The 26522-nt window shown below is 50.3% G+C and overlaps 4 protein-coding genes across 6 annotated transcripts in view; 2 read left to right on the top strand and 2 right to left on the bottom strand.

Annotated features, from left to right (window-relative positions):
- Nucleotides 1-5628: 5628 nt before the first annotated feature.
- Hpdl (4-hydroxyphenylpyruvate dioxygenase like) lies at nt 5629-7021 on the top strand. Its single transcript, XM_006986556.4, has one exon. The coding sequence runs from the start codon at nt 5765-5767 to the stop codon at nt 6878-6880; it is 1116 nt and encodes a 371-aa protein (XP_006986618.1). The 5' UTR covers nt 5629-5764; the 3' UTR covers nt 6881-7021.
- Nucleotides 7022-7431: 410 nt separating this feature from the next.
- On the bottom strand, nt 7432-21208 carry Mutyh (mutY DNA glycosylase). 2 transcript variants are annotated; one of them, XM_006986557.4, is made up of 16 exons: nt 21086-21208; nt 12526-12643; nt 10922-11070; nt 10799-10838; nt 10604-10677; nt 10458-10499; nt 10306-10377; nt 10111-10224; nt 9931-10028; nt 9707-9851; nt 9578-9632; nt 9231-9422; nt 8998-9134; nt 8765-8917; nt 8529-8570; nt 7557-7736 (listed from the first exon to the last, which is right to left on the bottom strand). In XM_006986557.4, exons 2-16 carry the CDS (start codon nt 12635-12637, stop codon nt 7611-7613), a joined length of 1551 nt encoding a protein of 516 aa, XP_006986619.1. In that variant the 5' UTR covers nt 12638-12643; nt 21086-21208; the 3' UTR covers nt 7557-7610. The 2 variants fall into 2 exon arrangements, with proteins under 2 accessions (XP_076420946.1, XP_006986619.1); XM_076564831.1 differs by having other exon boundaries at nt 7432-7736; nt 8529-8917.
- On the top strand, nt 21158-24972 carry Toe1 (target of EGR1, exonuclease). Its single transcript, XM_006986559.4, has 8 exons — nt 21158-21397; nt 22190-22332; nt 22419-22459; nt 22599-22695; nt 22809-22967; nt 23199-23458; nt 23656-23818; nt 23897-24972. The coding sequence occupies exons 1-8, from the start codon at nt 21346-21348 to the stop codon at nt 24515-24517; spliced, it is 1536 nt and encodes a 511-aa protein (XP_006986621.1). The 5' UTR covers nt 21158-21345; the 3' UTR covers nt 24518-24972.
- The window catches only part of Tesk2 (testis associated actin remodelling kinase 2), a 101891-nt gene continuing 100231 nt past the window's right edge, over nt 24863-26522 (bottom strand). For both annotated transcript variants that reach the window (XM_006986560.4, XM_076564830.1), the window contains one exon: nt 24863-26517. In XM_006986560.4, coding sequence (XP_006986622.1) covers nt 25808-26517 — 710 coding nt within the window. In that variant the 3' untranslated portion in view covers nt 24863-25807. The remainder of the gene's footprint in view (nt 26518-26522) is intronic.

Genomic DNA, 26522 nt, shown 5'->3' with positions numbered 1-26522 from the left:
TGGTGATCTCTGGGGGTTTCGAGAAATGGGTACAACACCTTCAACCTGTGTCTATGATTTTAACTAATCCAGGAGTGAACCTCATGAAAACTGTACAGTATTTTACTATCTTGGTATTACTGTTTGGGGCAATAACCCAGGGCCTCTAGTATGCTAGGATGCCCTTTACCTTGGAGTTCTCCCCTCCTCACCTACAGCCTCCAACACTTCCCTGCCGTCTTCTTCCCTTCCCTCCCTCCCTCCTGCCTTCTGACTAACTCCTTCCACTTAGGGGCGGGTCCTGCAGCCTCTCCCCTGGCTTGAATGCACTTACTACCACATAGCTATACACTTTAAAAGTTAAGGTGGGAGCTGGGGGTGTCATGCAGTTGGTAGCATGCTTGCCTGGCACGCATCAGGTCCTAGGTTCCATCCCCAGCATTTCATAAACCAGGCGAGGTGCACACCTATAATCCCAGCACTCTGAAGGCAGGAGGATCTTCAGTTTAAAGTCACCTCAGGTACAAAACGAGTTAGATATAGTAATAAAAGCAGCTTGGTACTGGCATAAAAACCAACATACGGACCAATGGAATTGAATTGAAGACCCTGACATTAATCCACACACATATGAACACCTAATTTTTGACAAAGAAGCCAAAACTATAAAATGGAAAAAAGAAAGTATCTTCAACAAATGGTGCTGGCATAACTGGATGTCAATATGTAAAAGATTACAAATAGATCCATATCTGTTACCACGCACAAAACTCAAGTCCAAGTGGATCAAAGACCTGAACATAAATCCAGTTACACTGAACTTAATAGAAGAGAAAGTAGGAAGTACTCTTGAATGCATTGGCACAGGAGATCACTTCCTAAATATAACACCAGTAGCACAGACAATTGAGAACAACAATTAATAAATGTGACCTCTTGAAACTGAGAAGATTTTGTAGGGCAAAAGAAATGGTCAATAAGACAAAAAGACAGCCAACAGAATGGGAAAAGATCTTCACCAAGCCCACATCTGACAGAGGACTGATCTCCAAAGTATATAAAGAACTCTAGAAACTAGACATCAAAATACTGAACAATCCAATTAAAAAATGGGCTAAAGAGCTAAACAGAGAATTCTCAAAAGAAGAATCTCAAATGACTAAAAGACATTTAAAGAAATGCTCAACATCTTTAGTCATCAGAGAAATGCAAATCAAAACGACTCTGAGATACCACCTTACACCTGTCAGAATGGCTATGATCAAAAACACTAATGACAGTCAATGTTGGAGAGGATGTGGAGCAAAAGGAACACTCCTCCACTGTTGGTGGGAATGTAAGCTTGTACAACCACTGTGGAAATCAGTATGGCGGTTTCTCAGAATATTGGGAATCGATCTCAAGACCCAGCCATACCACTCTTGGGCATATACCCAAGGAATGCCGATTCATACCATAAAGATACATGCTCAGCTATGTTCATAGCAGCACTATTTGTAATAGCCAGAACCTGGAAACAACCTAGATGCCCTTCAACTGAAAAATGGATTAAGAAAATGTGGTACATATACACAATGGAGTACTACCCAGCAGAGAAAAACAATGACAGCATGAAATTTGTAGGCAAATGGATGGAACTAGAAAATATCATCCTGAGTAAGGTAACCCAAACCCAGAAGGACAAACATGGTATGTACTCACTCATAAGTGGATTCTAGATATAAAGCAAAGAACAATCAGACTGCAACCCATAGAACCAGGGAGGCTACACAGCAGGGGGGACCCTAGGATAACTGTGGCTTATAATAAGTTTTGGTTTTACTCAATCACTGGGCAAGCCTCAATGAAACATTTCACTATTAGGATAAGAATTTGTAGTGTATCAAGCTGATAATAGAAAAATAAATAAAAATGGGGGGAAAAAAAAGAGACCAGCCTGGGCTGCCAGGAGATCCTGTACATTTTGTTATTGTCGTTTTAATTCGTCAGTAAATATGTATATTCTACAACTCGAAAAAAAAAATCTAAGGTCACCTTCTCTCTCTTTTTCCAAGACAGGGTTTCTTTGTGAAACAGTTCTGGCTGTCCTGGAATTTACTCTATAGACCAGGTTGGCCTTGAACTCACAGAGATCAGCCTTCCTCTGCCTCTGCCTCCGGAGTGCTGGGATTAACGGCGTGGGCCACCACCGCCTGGCAAAAGATCTACCTATTTTTATGTGCATTGGTGTTTTTTTCCTGCATGTATATCTGTGTGAGGGTGTTGGATCCCCTGGCACTGGAGTTACAGACAGTTGTGAGGTGCCCTGTGGGTGCTGGGATTTGAGCTTGGTTCTCTGGAAGAGCAGCCCGTGCTCTTAACCGTGGCGCCATCTCACCAGCCTCTGTGAGGTTTTTCTGAGCCAGCTCTCAGTAGTCAGGCGAGAAGAATGGAGGCGGATACAAAAATGAGAGAGCTTTAGGAGCCGCTTCCGGCGGAAGGGAAAGGTAAAAGAGCACTGAGCAGGACCAGGAAGGGCTTGAGAATGGCTGATCCTTAAAGGAGTAAGCTGCTCGGTGCCCCCGGGGGCGGGGCGGGGCGGGGTCAGCCGAGGCTGGGGGGTCCCTCCCGAGTCGGGTAGGTGGAGCTAGAGCCCCGGAGAGCTAGGGTTTCCTAGCGAGCCCAGCGAGCTACTGCTGTCCGGTAGGTGTAGAGTCGACACCTGCAGGAGAGGCGCTGTTCTACAACTTGGACATCTCGGCTTTCCCCAGCCTGAGATCACCCCTACCTCACCTGACCTAGCGGACACACAAGGCGGGAGTGGCAGGAGTGGCAGGAAGCTTCCGGAGTGCCATGACCTTGCTCCCTTGCCCGCGGGCATTCTTTACAGTGGAGTCCTCCGTTTCGCTTCAGTCTGGCCCACCCCAGCAGGAGGGCAGGCAGTCCTCATGCCGAGAAGACAATTTGTGAAGGTTCCCGGGAACCCTAAGTGGGTGGTAGTGTTCTGGACACCACAGGGGACCAACACCCGCAGCCACCTCTACCTTCGCCCCTCCTTGAAAGCCCAGCCTGTTACCTGTGTCAAGCACGATGCATTTCAGGACACCACACTCCAGCCAAAAACACCATACTACTTGGTTTCCATAGGCCTTGCTGTTCCACTCCTGAGCAAGTGGGGTATAAAGGGCCAGTGGTCTTGTTTATGCCCACTTTTTTGTTCTTGGGGCCCTTGAAAGCAAACTTCTGGAGCTGGGTCAAAGGCTCAGGAGGGTATAGGTTATGAAGCCCTGACTTTAAAAACTCAAGGGCAGCCTATTTTTGCTTTAGCATTCACAGAGAGCCACATTTCCAGGCCTCCGAATCGACCCAAACCAGGGACTTCCTCAGTGCTCTAAGAGAGGCCCTAATATGTGTTGCCATCGAGGCTACACTTTGTGACCCTCCTGTCTTGTTAGTCTGACCTAACCCGGCTAACAGCCAGGTCAAAGCCACCTCAGTGCAGGCCCTACACAATCAGACCCAGGTTCAGGCCTTAAAGCCTAGGCCTCTTGCTAGGATGCAGTTCCTCAGCTGCACATGCCTTTGGGGGACACTTCCTTTTTAGTGGGAGGACAAGTGAGGCCTCTAGTGGTCCACTGTCCAGTCTTCCATTTATCTGCAGTCATGTAAGGCTTCAGCATGAGACCGGTAACCGTCACCCTGCTCAGTGTGAAGTATTCTGGGAAGACTGAGCATTGATCAAGGTCACACAGCAAACAATAAAGTAAGGCTGGGCCGCAACCAGGACACACCTTTCCCTAAGACAGTCTTACACTTCCCACAGTGCTTCAGGCTTAGAAACCTTGGAGGGAGGAAGCTGAGGCCCAAGGGGATGTGGGAGAAGAAAGGACAGGGGGCTGGGATGCACTCAGTGATAAGAATATTTGCCTAGCTGGGCGGTGGTGGCACACGCCTTTGATCCCAGCACTCGGGAGGCAGAGTCAGGCGGATTTCTGTGAGTTCAAGGCCAGCCTGGTCTACAGAGCGAGATCCAGGACAGGCACCAAAACTACACAGAGAAACCCTGTCTTGAAAAACAAACAAACAAACAAAAAAATATTTGCCTAGCATTCACAAGGCCCTGAGTCAGCAATTAATGCTTCGGGACTCCCTGAAGGGAGTCACAGCTAGTTCTGGGTTCTGGGCCATTATCAGAGCTGCTCCTGCTCCTTCATTTGGCTGCCTCACCTTTGATACAAGCCAGTATAGTCCCTGCCCACCCCCACCTCCCCAAACAAGTCACACAGTACATACCCCGGGAGGCACCATTAACATTGTGTGATGAGACTAGAGCAAGAGCTACAGCTGCCATTGATTGAACACTTACACTGTCTAGTTTAACCACAGCAATCTGGGTTAGAGGTGAAGTGTAATTAAATAGTATGTGTGAGACCATGGGTATTGATCCCCCAACACCAGGGCACAGGGGTGGGGGGGGTCCCATTTTTGCAGATAAGGAAACTCAGAGAAACTAAGCAACATGACCAAAGTCATGCATGTTAGAGATAGATTTCTAACCCAGGTCTGCTTAGCTCTGGAATCCATGTTCTCCTGATCACTGGTCAGCCGAAGAGGCCATGCCCTCCTCTCCTACTTGCGATCCTGAACACCCAGCCAAGCCTCCTAGTATAAGTCTGGTCCCTACGTCTCTCACTGTCTGACAACGGAGTTTCTGGCTGGGCCATGGGCCATGGTGTCCCTCCCAAATGTCTTTTTGGCACAGTTCCTGATTTGGCTTGCATCTTCACTAAAGTTTTTGTCCTTTGAATGTCCCTCTCTAATTTTACTTCAAGGACCTTCCAGCTGAAGTCCCACAAGACTTCCAGTTTCCTCATTCCAGTGACATCCTTCATCTTGGGGACCCTGGCTCCTATCTTTAGGAAGTTTAAAGAGTAAGGCCTGGGCTGTAGTTGGAGTCCTTTTAAGTGACAAGCAGTAGTTCCTTACAGGAACAACAAACAAAACACAATGGCGTTTTAGGGTCTTTTGTTTTGTCTCCCTCCAAGTCTCGCTTAGCTGTAGCAGTAGAATTGAAGTGGCAGATAAAGTTGAGATTGCCCGGATGATTGGAAAGATATGTAAATGCTTTCTCTTCTATCAATTTCCCCGCCCTCTTTTGGGGATTGAGAATCTTAACTGGAAATATTTTAATATTAAGAAAATAAGTAAGACATGAACGCGGCACTAGGACTTGAACAAACTCCTGAATCGTAAAGAGAAAAAGCACCGGACTAAGAAATTCCGCGCTTCGGGCTCCTCCCCCACCCGGGCAGAACTTAGCTCTGAGGTCGGGAGAAGAGTGCGCCTGGCACCGACTGAAGGTGGCTATTGTGACTTCCCGGGCCCCGGAAGGGGTGGCTCAGTGCCAAGGGTGTGACCTGGTCCAAGGCCCTGGGAAGAAACTGCCCTTCGTCCAGGCTGCACCCAAGGAGAGCGGTTCTGGGCGAGAGGGCGTGTCAAAGGCGGAGTCTCAGGCTCCACCCCGATCTCCGGTCCGCGCCGCTCAGCGCCCGCGTGGTTCTCATACAATTCACCCTTAGGGGCTGTGGTCCTCAGCTGCCTTCGGGTTGAGGTTGCGCTGCAGAGAGGATCAATCCCCAAGGTCTGACTGTGACCCGGGCCCAGAAAAGACCAAGGAACGCGCTCTTCGGGCAGACCTGGACGCCACCGGCTTCCAACAACTAGTCCGGGACCGAGAGTCTTGGAGTTTTAAACAAGTGAGCGGCCCCAGAAGGACAGGGCCGGGTGGCCGGCCATTGGGCTCGCCATGGCTGCGCACGCCCGCCGTCTGTGCCATGTCGCTTTCCATGTGCCTGCCGGGCAGCCGCTAGCGAAGGACCTCCACCGCCTCTTCGGCTTCCAGCCCCTGGCGGTGCGGGAAGCAGGCGGCTGGAGACAGCTGGCCCTGCGCAGCGGAGACGCGGTCTTTCTAGTGAACGAGGGCTCGGGCCCGGGGGAGCCACTGTACGGCCTGGATCCGCATCACTCGGTGCCCAGCGCCACGAACCTGTGCTTCGACGTGGAGGATGTGGGCGGTGCCGCCCGGGCGCTGGCCGCACAGGGCTGCGTCGTGCCGGTACCACCCACCAGCGTGAGGGATGCACAGGGCACAGCCACCTACACGGTGGTCAGCTCTCCGGCTGGTAACCTTAGCTTTACGTTGCTGCAGCGTGCTGGCTATCGCGGATCCTTCCTGCCCGGATTCAGACCGCTGCCTTGCACACCTGGCCCTCGCTGGGTCAGCCACGTGGACCACTTGACCTTGGCCTGCACCTCTGGCAGCTCCCCTACACTTAGGCGTTGGTTCCAGGACTGCCTAGGGTTTCGTCACTTGCCGCTGAGCCCAGGTGAGGATCCGGAGCTGGGCCTCGAGGTGGCTGCAGGGTCTGGGCGAGGGGGACTACGGCTTACTGCCCTGCAGATCCCACCTGACAGCACCGTCCCCACCCTCGTGCTGGCAGAGTCCCTGCCGGGACCCACCAACAGACAAGACCAGGTAGAGCAATTTCTAGCCCGGCACCGGGGGCCAGGCCTGCAGCACGTAGGACTGTACACTCCCAACATCATGGAAGCTTCTGAGGGGATGGCCAAGGCGGGAGGCCGGCTCCTGACCCCTCCTGAAGCCTACTACCAGCAGCCCGGCAAAGAGGAACAAATCATAGCTGCAGGGCACAAGCCTAGCCTTCTAGAACGGCAGGGAATTCTGCTAGATGGCGACAAAGACACGTTCTTGCTTCAGGTCTTCACCAAGTCCCTCTTCACTGAGGACACCTTCTTTCTGGAGCTGATTCAGAGACAGGGGGCCACAGGCTTTGGCCAGAACAACATCCGGGCACTATGGCAGTCCGTGCAAGAGGAAGCTGCCAGGGCCCAGGGAGCATAATCCGGCAGGATCTGGGAGTTGCCACGAGTCCCAGGTGCTCTGAGGGGTGCAGCACAGGCCTGCTGGAACTGACACACCTCCACAGGACCACACCCCAAATAGAGGCCATCCGTTCCGGCCAGGTGGGGGGGTCTTTGTTTCAACCAGTACCTGCCAATTCTAGCGTCTCTTACTGGACTCCAAAGAGATGGGATTTAAAAGAACACATCTAGGTAATGTAAAGAATAAAGGACTGAGGCATAAGACAGCACTCTGGAGCCTTTGTGTCTTCACTGTATTTCCTTCCCATCCACCCTTAAGGTCTTGTGATCAGTGATTCTGAGGAAGGAATTTAATACCAACCGTCGTCTGTGCTGACCTCCCTAGGGAGCAAGGGCTGCAGGTACAGCCGGACTAGGTCATGGTTAGCCTTGCCACCTGCTCTATGGTGCTCCGGCTCCAGTCGGGGCTTACCTGAGACCCAGAATGGCAGCATTGCATGTCAGCCACTGACAGGCGCCCCCGCAGCTGCCCTAACTCTGCTAGGTAAGAGCACTGGTCCGAATGCCTGCAGCCTCCAGGCCTGCCTGGGAGCTCAGCCAGGGGAAGTCAGAACCAAGCTGACTTTACCGTTTCCTGAGTCTTGCAAAACTAAGTGAAGGGGCTAGAGAAAGTGTGGGATGTTCTCCAAAAGGACTACAAAAATAAGCATTTTATTAAGACTGGATTTGGGGTGGGCTTCCTGGGGGAATCACTGGGCTGTACTGTTGGGTGTGTCTGTGGGAATACGAGGCTGAAAGAAACTATCCAGGACTTGCTGGCCCCGGCTGGGTTTTTTCCGGCTTGATGGAGTAGACATCCGGGGCCTTTTAGAACCCTGTGCAAAATCCAAAGATGGGAGGTAATGATACACATCGGGAAATCTTGTGCCTGCCTGCTCTACTAATCCAGCCTAGAATGCTGTAGAATTTTCCAAGTGCCAACCCCTTAGTCAACTCTCTAAAAGATGCCCAAGAAAACTTGCTAAGATGCTAAGCTGGGGCTGGGGACATAGCTCAGCTGATAGAGGGCTTGCCTAACAGGCATAAATCCCTAGGTTTGAGTCCTAGTGTTGGACAGAACTGGGTAGGACAGGCACATGCCTATAATCCCATCATGAGGGAGGATCAGAAGTTTAAGGACATCTTCATCTTCAGCTACACAGTGTGGGTGAGGGGTGGGGAGACGGCTCAGGGTTCAGATTGTTTAAGCAGAGGACCCCAGTTGGGGACCCAATATATATGCTGCATGGTTCACAAGCACCTATAACATCAACTCCAGGGGATCCAATGCCCTCTTCTGGCCTCTATGGGTACTACATTCAATGTACATATACCCACACATAGACACACACATATCTACATAATTAAAAGTAATAAAAATAAACCTTTTTCTAGGACCCAAATTAGGAGTTGTTTTCATCAAGCAGCTTTTCCTGATCCTTGTCTCACAGATCACTCCCACAAAACCTAGCCGATACTTCACCTACCTGTGCCACCAGTGCCCACACTAATCTGTTCGTGTCCCTCTACCCTACAGTTCTCACAATCAGTCCCTAGTTCACAAACTGTCCCTCTGGCCCCAGAGGCAGGCCTGGGAGAAGATGACAGGGTGAGCCTCTGAGACTCACCTTGCGGGTCCCTCGCTGATGGTCCTCATAGACACGGAACACCTAGCCAAGATGGAGGCGGGAGGAAAGGAGACAGGGCTGGCACCTTCTCCAGAGAGCACCAATACCCTGAGTTCCACCCCAGCCTGTGGTCGGCCCCAGCAGGTTTGTTTAAAATACACATTTCTTTCCCGTTTATACAGCAGTAAGTTCATGTAAAACATGGAAGAGACAAACAGCGATAACAAAGGTAGTGCCTTTTTCATGGCGGTGGAGACAGCTGCACTGTGGAATTCCTCCCAAGTCAACCATCGAGCGCCAGGAGGTGCGGGGGCCACTGGGGTCTGTCCTTCTAGGGCCAGACTATACACCTGATACGTCAGTTTGATGTGGGAGAAGATGTGGATCACCTGGGGGAGAAGAGACGGCCCAGGTCTGTCTGTGAATGTGAACACGAAAGCCCTCTTTCCTGGCACCCTTGCCAACCTACCTCCCCCAGGTGCTGGGGACGAGCGCCTGGGAGGGGTCCAGACCAGCGCTGCAGCTCCTGCAGAAGGGCTTCGTGCTGGTGCTGTTCCGAGGGCTCCGAGGTGACAGATGGGAACTCCCACAGTCCTGCCAGCAGACCTGACAGCAGCCGGGTATGGACTCAGCTTCCTCTACTGCCCCTTCTATTCCCCTCTGTTGCTAGGACACTGCCCTCCGATCCCCATATTCAGGTACCTGAGTTAGGCCTTTGGACCAGCAGGATGAGGGGACTCCCAGTGGCTCTGGGGTGCTCCAGAATACAAGTGGCAGAGTACTCCTCCCTGGGAGGCTTACGGCTGGCCTTTCGAGGAAAGTTGGTCACTCCCAGAGCGGGGTCCCAGGGTTTAGTGGGAGGTAGGCAAAGCTGGCACTGTCTAGTCTTGAGAGCTGGAAACAAAGATCCCGAACTCTGCTCAGGCCACGTGGCCTTAGGTGCCTAGCCCAGGGGGAGGGTTAGTCCCACTGCGGATTCTCACTGGCTTGAAAAGGCAGCTCCCGGACAGGGCCAGGAGGGGCAGGCTGGGGTCAGGGCTGGCGCTTACCACACTCCTCTATGTCAGGACTGCCTGGCAAGGCTGAGCGCTGTTCCCGCTCCACCTGAGAGACAGAGGAAGGGTCATGGGGCAAGGGTCATTCACTAGGACACCCTAACTCTTCCTCTGGAGGCTCACCCGCTGGTATGCCTGGCACAAGCTCTGCACAGGGCACCGGCTGCAGAGAGGGTGCTGGGGGGTACAGACCGTGGCCCCCAGCTCCATGGCTGCTTGATTGAAGTCCCCCGGCCGGGCTGGATCCACCAGCCGATGAGCTAGGCTCCTAGACGTAAGGAACACGACTACAGGCGAGGACCCTTGGAACAGACCCTTCCCAATTTCCCATCAGCCCAGTAGCTTACCAGAGGTGATGAGAGACAAGGGTGCTGCTGGGATCGGCACCAATGGCACGGACACGGCAGAGCACCCGTAAAACATTCCCATCCACCACACCAGTCACCTGGCGCAGAGGGGCCTGGGAGTCAGGCTGGACTTGGAAAATGGGGGTGTACACATTAGATAAAGGTGACGGACCGGCTCACCTGGTCAAAGGCCATCGAAGCAATGGCTCCGGCTGTGTACTGCCCCACGCCAGGCAGGAGCTGCTGCAGGGTCTCTGCTGTCCGTGGCATGTGACCTCCCAGCTCCTCCACCACCTGATTCAAGTAGGAAGGCTCAGTTTTACGACACCTGAGGCCGCCGCCGGCCTCCTATTCTTCGGTGCATTGCCCATTTACCTTCCTAGCTCCCTCTTGCAGCCGACGGCCTCGAGAATAGTAGCCCAGGCCAGACCAAAGCTGGTTCACCTCCTGTAGGTGGGGGTCAGAGGTCAAAGGTCAGGGGTCGGTCCCCCCAGTTGTTTCTATTCCCCCATCCAAGGGTGGCTCACCTCCAGGGAAGCACTGGCCAGGTCCTGAAGTGTTGGCCACTTCTGGAGACCAGAGACAGGCAAAAAGAAGTAAGGTTAAGGATGAGGGTGGCAGAGGAAGCCTTTTCCAGGGTCCAGCCAACTCTGCCCTCCCTCCCTGGCATCACCTGCATCCATCGGGTGTAATAGTCGATCACTGTGGCGACCTGGGTCTGCTGCAGCATGACCTCTGACACCCACACTGGGGGAGGGGGTTAACATGAGGTTCTGCGACTCACCCTGGCTCCTGCCCCTAACCCCAAACCTGAGCAAAACCCCTAACCCCAGGACTTCCAGGCAAAGCAGCCCAGTTCTGTACTGACCAGCATAGGCCCGCCTGTCCAAATTGGCCTCCTCCTTGACCTGTCAATAAAACCCCAGGTGAAAGCTTAATATGGAAAGAATTAAGTGCCAGCCTCCCAGCCCACTGTCCCCGTCCCACTTACCCATCTCCTCCAAGGTAGGTCCCGCTTCTCTTGGTCATACCAGCTGAGCAAGTTCCTTCGGAAAGTCGTGACATCGGCCATGTCCCTGAACAGATGGTACGGGGAGACGGAGGCCTGCAGTAACTCTTCTCTCTTCGGCTTGGCCTGGCCTGCAGGACAGCCAGGACACTTCGGAATGACCCCTCGCCCCACCCCAACCTTTCTCAAGAATTATCTTTAAGTGCTGGTGCATGTGTATCTGAGGTATGTGACTTCCTAGAGCTGGAGTCCTGGGCAGTTGTAAACTGCCTGACAGGCTGAGATGTCTCTCCAGCAACTCTTTTCAGTTTTCTGAGGCAGGGCCTCAACAGGATCTCACGTAGTTCAGGCTGGCCTCAAACTGGCTGTGTAGCCAAGGCTAGCTTTAGAACTCCTAATGCTCCTGTCCCAACCTCCCAAGTGCTGGGATTACAAGGGTGACCACCACCCCTGGCTCTTCAGTATTTAATATTTATTTCATTTTTATCGTGCATGCATGATGTGAATGTGTGGGCATGCATGCCACGCGAGCACATGGAGGTCAGAAGACAGTGTTCTCAGAGTTGGTTCTCTCCTACCGCCTTTCCATGGGTCCTGGAGATCAAACTTAGGTCATTGCATTTGTGTAGCAAAAGCGTTTTCCCACTGAATCATCCTGCTGGCCCTTTTGGGGATCATTTTGGCACAGGTTCATCAGGGACCCAGGGCATAGCAACCTGCATTAGTAGCCTGTTCCCACTTAGGGCTTCTCTAACCAAATCTCACTCAACCTTCAGAGCTACAACCACATCAGAGTTCTAGTTATGTGCAGCCGTGGCCAAATTTCTGGTCTTAGTTTTGTCAGAGTGTCTTTGTTCTCTCTGGGCCACAAATGAAAACTCAATAGTTTTAGTTAGGCAGGAATAGGTACCCATGCAGGGTGCTTTCCTATTTTCAAAACACATTCAGGCTTATATACTCAGTTGATCTCATGAAAGCCACACAACAGTGAAGAAATGCATAGAAATGAAATTGTTCCATTCTACTGTTAAGAAAATACCCGCTGGGCGGTGGTGGCACACGCCTTTAATCCCAGCACTCAGGAGGTAGAGCCAGGCGGATTTCTGTGAGTTCAAGGCCAGCCTGGGCTACCAAGTGAGTTCCAGGAAAGGCACAAAGCTACACAGAGAAACCCTGTCTCGAAAAAACCAAAAAGAAAAAAAAAAAGAAAGAAAGAAAAGAAAAGAAAAAGAAAACTTATGGGCTGGAGAAATGGCTCAGAGGTTAAGAGCACTGACTGTTCTTCCAGAGGTCCTGAGTTCAATTCCCAGCAACCACATGGTGGCTCACAACCATCTGTAATGATGCCCTCTTCTGGCCTGCAGGGATACATGCAGGCAGAACACTGTATACATATAAACAAGTAAAAATAATAAATAAATTTAAAAAAAAAATAAAGAAAACACCCAGAACACTTGGCTCAAAGTTATACAGCAACACAGTCAGAATTAGCTTAATTCCTTGGTACACTGCAAGCCTGAATCTGCCCTCTTTGTATGGCCATCGAAACCAGTCCCTTGACACTCTGGCAAGGGCCAGTTCCTTACCATCAGAGGCAGAGGGCGTGGCCTGGCTACTGCTGAGGGCACATTTTCTCCTTCTCTCGTGGTTGGCTAGTGGCTTCCTGTGACTCCTTACAGACGCTCGTAGCTTCTTCATGATAACCTGGAAGAGACAGATGTAGCCAATGTGGTCAGCCAGGATGAGGCTGAATCTTGAGAGTCCTGCAGGAATTATAGCCACCTCTCCCCAAATCACTCAGAATGTCCAGCTTTTCTTTTTCCTTTTTTTGTCTTTCATCCACATGCATGCATGCATGTATCATGTGCTACCCTCAGAGCGAGAAGAGGATGTCATATCCTCTGGAACTGTGCTTACAGCTGTTAGTGAGCTGCCATATGCATTCTGGGAACGGAATTCTGCTGTAAGAACAGAAAGTGCTCTAAAGTGCTGAGTGTCTTAGTTAGGGTTTTTATTGTTGTGAAGAGAAACCATGACCACAGCAACTTTTACAAAGAAACATTTAATTGGGACAGCTCACTATGTTCAGTCCATTATCATGACCAGGAGCGTGGTGGCGTGCAGGCAGTGGCATGTGGTGCTGGAGCTCGGAGTCCTACATCTTGTGGGCAACAGGAAGTTGACTGATGGTCACACTGAGGAAAGCTGGATGAGAAAAGACTTCAAAGCCCACCCCTGCAGGGGCACGCTTCCTCCAACAAGGCCACATCTCCTAATAGTGCCACTCCCAACCACCACACTGAGCCATCTCTCCAGGCCCATTTTTGTCTTTTGAAGCAGGGTCTCTCTATGTAGCCCAGGCTGGTCCTCTGTGATGCCTAACTTTGGTTGTCAACTTGACTACATCTGGAATCAACAAAACTCCAAGCAGCTGGGCATGTTTGTGAGGGATCTTCTTCTTCTTCTTCTTCTTCTTCTTCTTCTTCTTCTTCTTCTTCTTCTTCTTCTTCTTCTTCTTCTTCTTCTTCTTCTTCTCTTCTCCTCCTCCTCCTCCTCCTCCTCCTCCTCCTCCTCCTCCTCCTCCTCCTCTTTTGAGACAGGGTTTCTCTGTGTTGCCCTGGCTGTCCTGGAACTCACTCTGTAGACCAGGCTGGCTGCAAACTCACAGAGATCTGCCTGCCTCTGCCTCCCGAGTGCTGGGATTAAAGGTGAGCTCCACCACTGCTCACAGGGATTTTCTTGATTGGATTATGTGGTGGTCTGGAAGTAAATGGCCCCAGAGGTGGCACTATTAGAAAGTGCGGCTTTGTTACAGTAGGTGTGGCCTTGTTGGAGGAAGTGTGTCACTGGGGGGGGGGGGCTTTGCGTTCTCCTATGCTCAAGCTATAGTGTGGCACACAGTTGCTTCCTGTTGCCTGCAGATCAAGATGTAGAACTCTCAGCTCCTTCTCCAGCACCATGTCTGCCTGTGTGCCGCCATACTTCTCACCATGATGATAATGGACTAAACCTCTGAAACTGTTAAGCCAGCCCCAATTAAATGTTTTCCTTTACAAGAGCTGTGTGGTCATGGTGTCTCTTCACAGCAACAGAAACCCTAAGCAAGACAGATCATATGAGGTGGGAAAACATACCCTAAACCTGGGCCATACCTTCTGGTGGCAATCCACACAATAGGACAAGGAGGTAGAAGCCTTTGCTTTTTGCCTGCTTGCCCTCACTCCTGTTGGCGAATTTATCTGTCTCTTGTTGTGGCATTCTTTCCCTGGTATCAGAACCTACTTCAAGATTCTAGAGGCCGGGCATTGGTAGCACACGCCTTTAATCCTAGCACTCGGGAGGCAGAGCCAGGCGGATCTCTGTGAGTTCGAGGCCAGCCTGGGCTACCAAGTGAGCTCCAGAAAAGGCGCAAAGCTACACAAAGAAACCCTGTCTCGAAAAACCAAAGGAAAAAAAAAAAAAAAAAAAAAAGATTCTAGCATAGACTGAAGAACAACAATCTCTAGAAATTCCTGGGTGACTTCAGTGCAGATTAGGATGGCTGAGACATCCAGTCTCCTGGACTGAACAACTACCAGATTCTTGGCCTTTCCACCAGGAGACAGCTATTGCTGAACTACTCAGACCACATCCTGTCAGCCACTCTAGTAAATCCCCTTTTAATATATCCATTCTATCAGTTCAGGTCCTTTATTTTGTTTTTTCGAGTCAGGGTTTCTCTGTGTAGCTTTGGAGTCTGTCCTGAAACTCACTCTGTAAACCAGTGCTGTGGGATGTTCTGTATGGCAAATGTGTTGCTCTGATTGGTTAGTAAATAAAACACTGATTGGCCAGTAGTCAGGCAGGAGGAAGTATAGGCAGGACAAGTATAGGCAGGAGAAGAATTGTGGGAAGTGGAAGGCTGAGTCAGAGACACTGCCAGCCGCCACCATGACAAGCCGCATGTGAAGATGCCAGTAAGCCACGAGCCACGTGGCAAGGTATAGATTTATAGAAATGGGTTAATTTAAGATATAAGAACAGTTAGCAAGAAACCTGGTACAGCCATACAGTTTGTAAGCAATATAAGTCTCTGTGTTTACTTGGTTGGGTCTGAGCGGCTGTGGGACTGGCGGGTGAGAGAGATTTGTCCTGACTGTGGGCCAGGCAGGAAAACTCTAGCTACAGACCAGGCTGGCCTTTAACTCACAGAGATCTGCCTGCCTCTGCCTCCCGAGTGCTGGGATAAAAGGCGTGCGCCACCACCGCCACCACCACCACCACCACCACTGGGGCAGCTCAGTTCCTTTAGAAAGTCACAATACATTCTCCTACCACTGCTTTACAAGTACTGGGACTATACATGTGCACAACTATACCTGGCATGTCTATCTTTTCTTAAGCACTTTCAACAAGCCTGTGGTGGTTTGAATGAGAATGACCCCCACAGGCTCATATGTTTGAATGCTTGGTCCTCAGTCAGTGGAACTGTTTGGGAAGGATTAGGAGGTGTAGCCTTGTCTGTCGGAGCATGTGTGTCACTGGGGGTGGGCTTTGAGTTTTAAAAAGCCCAAGACAGGGCAGTCTCCTCCCCTCGCCCCTCCCTCTCTGCTGCCTTTGGATCAGGATGCGAAGTTGTCAGCCACTGCTCCAATGCCATGCCTGTCTTCCTCCCACCATGACGACCAGGAACTAAACCTCTGAGACTATAAGCAAGCCCCCAATGAGATGCTTTTTTAAAATAAGAGTTGCCTTGGGCACCAGGGAGTGGTGGTGTGTGCCTTTAATCCCAACATTCAGGAGGCAGAGCTAGGTGGATCTTTATGAGTTTGAGTGAGTTCCAGGACAGACTCCAAAGCTACACGAAGAAACTCTGTCTCAAAACGCCATAATAAATAAATAAACAAACAAATAAATAGATAAATAAAAAGTTGCCTTGGTCACGGTGTCTCTTCACAGAAACAGAACACTAACTAAGATAACGCCCATGGGTTTGGTATTTGCCAACTACGGCACTGAGGTACCATAAAAACAGAAGCAAGGGCTTCGGGGGATCATTACACAGGCAGCCTAGAAAGACAAAGAACAAAGGGGCAGGCACGCAGGGCCAAGGGCCGCAGAGCACTTGTATACACCGGATGCTCACCACCATGTACTTATGACTAAGGTTGTATGGAGTATCTAGGACCTGGAGAGAAGCTCTCCAGCAACAGTGGGTAGGGAAGAAGTCTGTCTGGTTAGACTGACTATTAGTAGTCACCTCGTTCACTTCACAGGAATGAGAAAACAAGGATTAAAAAAGAAAAAAGATTTGCCTGAGAGCAGATGGCAAATCAATGAGAAGAGAGATGGGCTAGGAAATCGTAACTGGCTGGCCATTAGAAATGAGAAAATACATCTGGCTGACTGCTGCCAGACTGCTCTCCTGGCTATCTTTTCTCTAATTGCCAAAACACTACTCACCGGGGACAGCAGGACGACTGAACAGATAAAGGTGCCTGCAGTCACGCCTGATGACCAGGAGTGGATAGGCTCACACACATACACAACACACACTAAAAATAAACAATAATAAAATAAAATAAACGGGAGAAGGGGCTTCTAGCACTTAGAGTGGGTGCCTACTGTCTGCTCAGGCTCAGGAAGTGCTTTACTGGGTTGTCCGCTCCACCTGATGGGATGGCTCCGAGGGCAGGAACTATTCCTTCCACTCCAGCTCAGGAAGCAGAGGCTGTTAAGCAACTGGATCTCATCTCCAGCTGTGCTGCAAACCTGTTTTAACGTCTCCCCAAAGACCTGGACTCACCACCTCATTTTTATCACTTTCGCTTTTAGGGGAAACAATATACAACCTATTTGCCTGTCTTCTTCCCGCCTCTATGTGAAGGCCCCGACCTTTTCTCTGGGACCCTACTCCCACAATACTCTAAACAGGACACACTCTCCTCCCCTTCATCACCATCTTCCTTTGCCACACCCACTTTCACAACTCTTCCTACAGCCTGTTCTCTGAAGAAGAAAGCAATCTTTCCAAGACACGATCACTGCTTTCACAACATAATCCCGTGTTTGCATCTGTAATCTCAGTGTTAGTCGCCGCAAAAGAAGGCAGAGGTGATCATGGTTTTCTTTTCCCACTTCCATATATGAACTGTTCAATGGCTCCCCATAACTCCCTGAACAAATATTTATGGAATGCCTATTGTGAGCCAAACAATTTACTTCAGTGTGGGTGCTACAGAGGCCCTTGTGCTCACAGATAAGCACCAGGGGAACCAGGAATGTTAAACACACAAGGTGTCTCTTCAAAGAGAGAGATGTATAGCTTGTTTTCCACCCAGAAGGCTAATGACCTTTGCTCTATCTGTGTAGCCAAGAAGACAAGCAATCCTCCCTCAGACCCTTATTGTGAGTTTGTCAATCTACAGCACCCACCTTTATGGAAGGTCGCACATGTACTTTACAAAGGTTTTTGATGTAGTCATATCTAAGTTTTATTGTGCACATGGAGTGAAGTCATTATCACCAGAAAATCTTTCTTGTTCCTGCAGCCAAGCCTGATGACCACGGCATGGATGGGCTCACACACATATACAACACACATTAAAAATAAATAAACGGGGCTGGAGAGATGGCTCAGAGGTTAAGAGCACCTCTTCCAGAGGTCATGAGTTCAATTCCCAGTAACCACATGGTGGCTCACAACCATCTGTAATGAGATCTGGCACCCTCTTCTGGCCTGAAGGGATATATGCAAGCAGAAGCAGAACACTGTATACATAATAAATAAATAAATCTTTAAAAAATAAATAAATAAATAAATAAATAAATAAATAAATAAATAAATAAATAAATAAATAAACAAGAAAATAAAATAAACGTGTTGTGCTTAACTATGGCTAAAATAACTACTGGGGTGAGACTCCAAGGTTGCACCAACACTAGCTACTGAGTTGTGTTGAACCGCACTACCTCCTCGTCTCCCAAGGACGACACTCTGCTGGCTGCGGTGGTTGCAGAGACCCTGGAACCTTACGCAGCAAACTCTTCAGCCGGAAGAGAGCTTATAATCTAACAGAGGCAGACAGTGAACAGCACACATAATAAAGTATATTAGATATTTAAAAGAAGTAGCTGTTGGCATAAAGAGAAAAAGTTAACACAAGGGAAGGGTATAACTGCTAGGAAGAGCACAAATGTGCCGGGTGGCGGCGGCGGCGGCGGCGGCGGCGGCGGCGGCGGCGGCGGCGGCGGCGGCGGCGGCGCACGCCTTTAATCCCAGCACTTGGGAGGCAGAGGAAGGTAAAACTGAGTTTGAGGCCAGCCTGGTCTACAGATTAAGTTCCAGGACAGTCAGGGTTACACAGAGAAACCCAGTCTCGAAACGCCCCCCCCCCCAATAAAAGCATCAAAAGGAAGTGATTAAGATCTTTATGAGACCTGGTGGATAGTGGCACTTCTTTAATGCTGGCACTTAGAAGACAGATCTCTGTGAATTCCAGACTAATCTGGTCTACAGAGCAAGTTCCAGTCCAGCCAAAGCTGTAAGAGTGAGACCCTGTTTCAAACAAAGACCAACCTAAAAAAGTGGTGGACAAGCCCTGAGGAGGATGCCCTGTGGTATTGCCGTTGTAATGCAGTGAAGAGGGGATGAGTGGTTGGGCATGAGGTAAGAGAAGATGGAGGCCGGGCGGTGGTGGCGCACGCCTTTAATCCCAGCACTCGGGAGGCGGAGCCAGGCGGATCTCTGTGAGTTCGAGGTCAGCCTGGGCTACAGAGTGAGTTCCAAGAAAGGTGCAAAGCTACACAGAGAAACCCTGTCTCGGAAAACCAAAAAAAAAAAAAAAAAAAAAAGAAGACGGGGAGGTTGGGTGGAATCACAAAGTTACCCCTTAGAGGGCTCTCTGGTCATTCCTCTCGGTATCACGCTGAAGATCTACGGATCAGTGCCCTGGTCTTGTCCTCTAACTATGCTCTAGCTGCCTGATTTACTTACTTACTTGCATGCACGCACACACACACACACACACACACACACACACACACACACACACACCACGATCTCACTATGCAGTCTTGGCTGGCCTGGAATGCTTAGAGATTGACCTGGCTCTGCCTCTCAAATGCTGGGACTAAAGGTGTGTGCCACCACCACACCTGGCCTTTTCTGTTGCAGCTTTTATACCAACTGTAATGTCATATTTACTTTTGACACTTTTGGTCAATGGCTTCTTATTCTACTTTAAACAAAATAGCACCAAGGAAGCTGAGCAGGAGGAGGATGAACTAGAGCTGGAGAAATAGTTCAGAGGATAAGAGCACTGTAGCAGAGGACGCAGGGTCTGATTCCCAGTGGCTCACAATCATCTGTAACTCCAGTTCCAGGGGAATCCAACACCTTCTTCAAGCCTCATGGACACCAGGGACCCTCCCTGTGCATGCGTGTGTGTGTGTGTGTGTGTGTGTGTGTGTGTGTGTGTGTGTGTGTGTGTGTATGTATATGAAATACTCATACACATTAAACAAACAAAAAATAAACAAACCCACAACTCTGGGCTGGGATGTGGATCAGTTAGTGATTGTCTAGGGTACAGGAAGTCCTGTGTTCAATCTCCAGATCCCATGGCGCTGCTCAGTGCCTCTTCCTGAATTGTGTTCCCAGTATCCACACTGGACTGATCATAACCTGTAACTTCAGTCCCAGGCTAGGGGTAGGGAGGTTGGAGGGTTGTGGGATGTGTGTTGGGGGAAGGGGGAATCAAATGCCTCTGGCCTCCGTGGGCATCTGCACTCACATGCACAAGCCCACACACATACATATAATTAAAAAGAATAACAATCTTAAAAAAAAAATGCCCAGAGGTGGTGACTTACAACTTTAATCCCAGCACTTGGGAGGCAGAGGCAGGAGGATCTCCAGGTTGAGACCATCCTGATCTATATAATGCCAGGACTACACAGAGAAGCCCTGACTTGGAAAAAAAAAAACCAAACAGACCAGGGTGGTGGTGCACACCTGTAACCCAGCACTCCAGATGTGGGGGTTGAGGGCTTTTGCTCTTGTCCTTGTTTTAAAAGAAGTTCAACAGGCGGCAGTGGCACACGCCTTTAATCCCAGCACTAGGGAGGCAAAGCCAGGCGGATCTCTGTGAGTTCAAGGCCAGCCTGGTCTACACAGTGAGATCCAGGGCAGGCACCAAAACTACACGGAGAAACCCTGTCTCAAAAAAAAAAAAAAAAAAAAAAAAAAAAAAAAGTTTGTTACATGAGACCTTATCTCTTTTTTGTTGTTTCGTTTCTCCTTGGCTACGCAAGGTTTCTATGTGTTGGGGTTTAGCTACTGGCTGTCCTGGAACTCTCTAAACCAGGCTGGCCTTGAATTTCAGAGATCTGCCTGCCTCTGAGTGCTGGGATTAAAGGCATACTCCACCACGGATCGGCTGAGACCCTAGCTTAAAAAAGAACAAAACCCTGCACAAACTTCTATGAGAGGTCTCTTCTGTTTGCTCAGAGCCCACGCCAAAAATATTTATTATACACAATACATAACGTGTTAAGTGAATTAATTGGATGGGAGAAAAGTCGAAGGAAATTCCTTTTTCAGTGGGGTCAGGTAATGCAGCACATTGATAAAAGGACACACCCCCCACCTCGAAAAATAGTTGAGTAAGGGGAGATACGGGTCGGTGGTCCCAGAGGAGGTGAACGCACCCTCCGGTGGGAGTGGTTCCCGACAGTGTTACTACCTCTCGACTACAAGGGTCAAATTCAGACAAGTTGGCTCTTCCTTGCTTCCTACCTATCCTATCCTTCCTTGCTATCAAAGCCTTAACTCAAGTGCACATTATCACTTGTGTGAATTATCTTAAAGGAGTTCCTGTTAGTTGGTCGCTTTACCAGCTATCTACCCACGTCCTGCAGAATGTTTCCCGCCTCTCACTTCCTCCATCTTTCTGGGGTTAGGACCACGCTCAGACCCTTTCCTCCGCCGCGCGCCCATCTCTCCCCAGCTCCTAGGCATGGTTTAGCTCAGGATAGGAGGCATTCTCTCCTCCACCCCCGGGAAGCCTGCACTGCCCATGCCAACCCTGGGCTGGATAGAGGAAAAGATCGGCAGTAACTTGGAGGTTCCAAGTTCCCGCCAGAGCATGCGGGAAAATAAATTACCTGGTGCGCAGTCTCCAACCCGCAGCCCCAGAGAACCCGCCAAGGGGCGTGGCTTCGCTCGGTCCGGACGCTCAGCCAATAGACACTCAGCGCGCGCAAGGCCCGCGCTCCGCACTCGGCCGGGCCCCTCCGAACGGAAGTTGACCCTACGGGACCCTGACGCCGAGATCCCGCCCCATCCTAGACCGGAGTCTCTCCGGGAGACGAAGCGGAAGTCTCCGCGTTCCTACAGAAGCCTGGCGCGGAGCGCGCGCGGCGTCATGCCCGCTGACAGTGACGACGGTGTGCCTTCAGTCCCAACGACCTCTGACGGTGAGCGGCCTCCTAGGGGGTAGCCACGGAAGCCTTCGCGGTCCTGTGGAGGGAAAAGCCTCGGGCCGGTAGTTCTAGAGACAGGCCTGGAGCTTCTGCTTGCGACAGATCTCATAGGAGACTACAAGCCCCAGTGTGCAGCGCGTGCAATTGCAGATCCCCTAAAGTTAGATTGTAGAGCAGAGAGGGCGTGTTGGGAGCTGTGGTTTGGATCCAGCCGGCGATTGTCAATCGGTAACACCAGGGAAGTGTGGAGTCGTCCACGGTGAGGGGAGCGTGGGTCTAACTTTGAAGCGCTCTTGTATCTGTTGAGGCACCATGAGTATGTGGCTTTATGGGATCTGTGTTTGAAATAGGTCTTGCTCTGTAGCTCAGGCTGGCCTCAAACTCCAAAGTCCTTCACTTCATGCTCTCAAGTCCTGGGGATTACAGGCTCAGAGGATAAAGAACCCTCAAAGGTTGTCTACTCCACATCTCTCCTGATTATGATGCAAAAAAAGGAAGTGATTTCCCAGTCCCACATAAAGTCACTGGAAGACCTAGATGTCCTCTTTCCAAATTTGGGGCACTGTCCATTCCAAAGCTTGTGTGTAGAGCTGGTGGATGCAAACTCTCTAGGGAAAAGCTTATCAGTGGGCAACCCCTTTCCTACATCTAGCTTGGTGTCTGATCCAGTGGGACCTTGTGGGAACATGAAAATCCATCACTTGGAAATGCGCAAAACTACCCAGAGAAACCCTGTCTCGAAAAACAAAACAAACAAACAAAATCCATCACTCTCCTTTTCCCTAGGTGGTGTCAACAAAAACACAAAACCTGCAGATGAGTTTATAGTACGGGTTCCTGTGGTGGATGTACAGAGTGACAACTTCAAGGAGATATGGCCATCGCTCTTGCTGGCCTTAAAGACAGCCAGCTTTGTGGCTGTGGACACGGTGAGGCGGGGGAAGTGGGGAGGGCAGGTGGTTGTGAAGGGTTTGATGGGTGTGGGGGATAATTGCAGTCCTTTACCCATCCATAGGAGCTGAGTGGGCTTGGGGACAGGAAGAGTTTGCTGAACCAGTAAGTATAAGCCTTTTCTTTAATCCCAGCTCTAACAAGTGTGTAGGTCTCAATCCAGGGTTAGGGAGACCCAGCCCTGGGTAGTTTGGGTCCTTTGTGAAACTAACTCAACCACCGCCGTGCCCAAACCCATTCTAAGGTGCATCGAGGAACGTTACAAGGCCGTGTGTCATGCTGCCAGGACCCGCTCTGTTCTGTCTCTGGGCCTCGCCTGCTTCAAGCAGCAGCCAGATAAGGTATGAGCTCCCTCATCCCAGATGCCAGGCATGGGGCAGGAGAGCTGAGGTGCTGGAGAATGTTGAGGTTTCCCTCCTCATTTTTGATAGGACAGGTCCTCCTTGTTTTTCAGGGTGAAAATTCTTACTTGACCCAAGTGTTCAATCTCACCCTCCTGTGCATGGAGGAGTACGTGATAGAACCGAAGTCTGTGCAGTTCCTGGTACAGCATGGCTTCAATTTCAACCGGCAGTATGCTCAGGGTATCCCCTACCACAAGGGCAACGACAAGGTAGGACTCCAGCTTCTCTAGCCTCGAGTGTGTGCTGCTCTCTGTGGCCTATTTCTTGCTTCCACAGGCTGAATGCCTGGGGGACATCTGCTTGTGAATATGGGGGTCCTCGGTGACGAGGCTGGGACACGGTCAAAGAAGGGTAGACTGGGTTAGATATGAAGCAGTCCTTTCCTGGTGTGCTGCACACCAGGCTGACTGGGCGTTGTCCTTCCCTTCCCTTCCACCTAGGGAGATGAAAGCCAGAGCCAGTCAGTACGGACACTGTTCCTTGAACTGATCCGGGCCCGTCGGCCCCTGGTGCTACATAATGGCCTTATAGACTTGGTGTTCCTGTACCAGAACTTCTACGCACACTTGCCTGAGAACTTGGGAACCTTCACTGCTGACCTCTGTGAGATGTTCCCAGCAGGCATTTATGACACCAAATATGCTGCCGAGTTTCATGCCCGCTTTGTAGCTTCCTACTTAGAATATGCTTTCCGGAAATGGTGAGGACATGGTTGAGGGAAAGGGGTGGGGCCTGGGGTGAACCTATTTCATTCACTTAAGATTATTTATCAAGTACCTACCGTATGCCAGGCACTGTTTTTAGGTGCTGAGGATTCAGCAGTGAACAAAACACAAACCCCCCTGTTCTCGTGGAGCTTATACGCTAGTGGAGCAATGCCTTCTTGCGCTGTTGCAGTGAGCGGGAAAATGGGAAGCAGCGGGCAGCTGGCAGCCCACATCTTGCCCTGGAGTTCTGCAGCTATCCATCTAGCATGAGAGGCCATATTGACTACCGCTGCTGTATGTCCCCTGTAACCTACCGTCGTTCCCACACCAGCGGCATCTGCGACAAGTTCTCGGTGAGAGCATTCATCCATTTCTCGGGGAAGGGAGGCTCTGATGTATGGACCCCTTCTTAGCCTCTTTCCAACCTCTAGGCTTATGGCTGGTGCCCTCTAGGACCTCAGTGTCCTCAGTCACATGATATTGACCTCATTATTGACACTGATGAGGCTGTGGCAGAGGACAAGCGGCGGCGCCGGCGACGGAAGGACAAACGGAAGAGGGCTTTGCTGAGCCAACCAGGGGCACAGACCTTTGGGGAAGCTGAAGATGGCCCTCCCACAAAGCAGGTCTGTGAAGATAGCCTCAAGACAGAAGAAATTGAGCAAAAAGTGACAGAGGGTGCAACTGGGGATCAGCTTGGCTCCGAGCAAGGTCACAAAAGTGGCTTAGTGGTGGAGCGTAAGGCAGCAAGTTCTGAAACAGCTGATGTGGCTACCTCAGAACTGCCAGTGAGTCAAGCCAGTCCTAGTCCTGTGCCTGGAGATGGATTGCATCGGGCTGGGTTTGATGCCTTTATGACAGGTTATGTGATGGCCTATGTAGGACTGAGCCAGGGACCTCAACTCTGCAGTTCTGGACCTTGGCTTCCTGAATGTCACAACAAGGTATATCTAAGTGGCAAAACTGTACCCCTCACGGTGGCCAAGAGCCAGTTTTCTCGTTCTTCCAAAGCCCACAACCAGAAAATGAAGCTGGCTTGGGGCAGCAGCTGACCCAAACATCTGCCTGGTACTAAGCCAAGGGAGAGAAGCTGAGAGGAGGAGGAGGAGATGTTTGGCAGTGTGTAGTGGCTCATGTCTGTCTTCCCAGTACCCTGGAAGCTGAGGCAGGAGGACTGCTACAATTCATGGCCTACATAGTGCATTCCAAGTCCGCCAGAGCCATACAGCAAAACCCTATTTCCAAAAAAAAAGGTCACTTGAGTTGTTACCCTGTGTGTGTCACATTTAAGTCTACAGAGTTGTTGCGCAGGTCAGCAGTAGTGAAGTACAACGAGGACTTCACGATTTCCTTTTGTACAGAGGCCTGGCCCAAGGGCACAAATAAGGCTAACTAGCACCTGCAACATCAACTTTATTTTTTAATCTGAAAGTGTCTTGGGAAAAGTTTTACAAAAAAAAAAAAAAAAATCAACAGAAATGAATTATGAAAATATTTGACCAAGTTCATTCTTTGGTTATTTCTTATTGCGGCTCCTCGAGGACAGACTGTTCCCAAAGCTCCAGCTACAGCAAGGAGAAGATCAGTCCGAGTATAATACATTAACTACTGCTTGTATCACCTGTTGACACATACATAGAGCAGGCCCTGGGGCCTACAAAACCAGCCCCACTCCCAACACCAGGGTTGAAAGTCTTGAGGCAAAACATTAAGACTTCTTTATAAATATGAAAATAGATTAATCAACTGGAAAGGTCTTTGAATAGGTTAGCTAAAGATCCTTGACCACCACATTGCCTTGTCTCCCCCTTGCATAGAGATGTAGTGATGTGGTCTGACCGTACAGTAAGTGCAAACAGCAATTATTCAAGTGTCTTAGACATACTGGCAAGAAGCATCCCAGTCTTCAGGTCTGAGAAACAGCCATGCCCTTCACAGCCGCCTAGTTAACTCCAGTTTCCATCCTGGAGCTTATATGCCCCAGAATGGGCACAAGAGACCTAGGGTGGGAAAGGAACTGGGTTAATAGCTGCATAGCTGCCTGCCAACTCAGCCTGGAACTAAGAGTCCTTTGGTCCTTGTTCTAGGACATGTACTGCTGTCAGTGGGAGCCAGAGCTCCTTGCTGGATTTCAGAGGTTTAGAATTAGGTTGGCCCTAACTATTGAGACACCTCCCATTACAGCCTTTGGGCACTGAAAGCCCAATTTTTAAGCCAGGCTTTTCCCGGCCTGCCTGCTTTGTGGGCTCCAGGGAAGAGCCTGGCTGTACATCAAGGGGATCCAGCAATTTCAGCTAAAGGTCCATCCCTAAGGTGAGGCAGGAACTAGTCCTCCCCCGACCTCACCCATCCTGCTCTCCCTGGGTTTGCAAGCTTATTCCAGAGACAGAGAAGTGGACAGGGGCCATTTGTGGCCTTTCTTCCACCTCCATCTCAGAGGCAGCTTCAACACATAGGCTGGTCCCCTTGGGCCTGGGTCCAAAACCGTTTTCTTCTTGGGGGTTGGAGCAATCCATGGCCTCGTGGACTGAAACAGCTGGTAATGCAGATGCACGGAATGGTGGAATCTCTCTTACTCCATACTTGAGACTACTGAGTCGTGGTGGAGGCCCATCAGACAGTGATTCTTCACAGCTCACAAATGGACAAGCCTGACGCAAGAACTCGGGTGAACCAGGCAAAGAACGCCACCGCCTTGAAGACATGGCCAACGGCTCCTGACAATCAGCCAGAGGCGTAGTTCCAGGCCCTGGTGCATCCAGGTCAAATACAAGGGAAATGACAGATTTGCTGGGCAGGTCAAAGAATTTGATCTTGCCACCCTTGAGGTCTTGGCGTGCACTGAAAGGGTTGACTTTTGGGGTACGTGTAGCACCATCTCGTGGCCGGTAGTAGGGGTCCAAGACACTGACTGTACGTGGAGGCTTACGAGAGAAAATGTCTGACTGGCTTCGAGACAGCCAGATAGTACGTCTTGGACGTGGGGACTTAGGGGGAATCTTGTCATCCGGTGAACTCAGTCGCTTCCCTCCGAACATTTTCTCCAGCAATCCTGAA

Source organism: Peromyscus maniculatus, chromosome 2 (genome assembly GCF_049852395.1).
Source record: "Peromyscus maniculatus bairdii isolate BWxNUB_F1_BW_parent chromosome 2, HU_Pman_BW_mat_3.1, whole genome shotgun sequence".
Taxonomy (NCBI): domain Eukaryota; kingdom Metazoa; phylum Chordata; class Mammalia; order Rodentia; family Cricetidae; genus Peromyscus; species Peromyscus maniculatus.
This window is presented reverse-complemented; position numbering and strand designations above follow the sequence as displayed.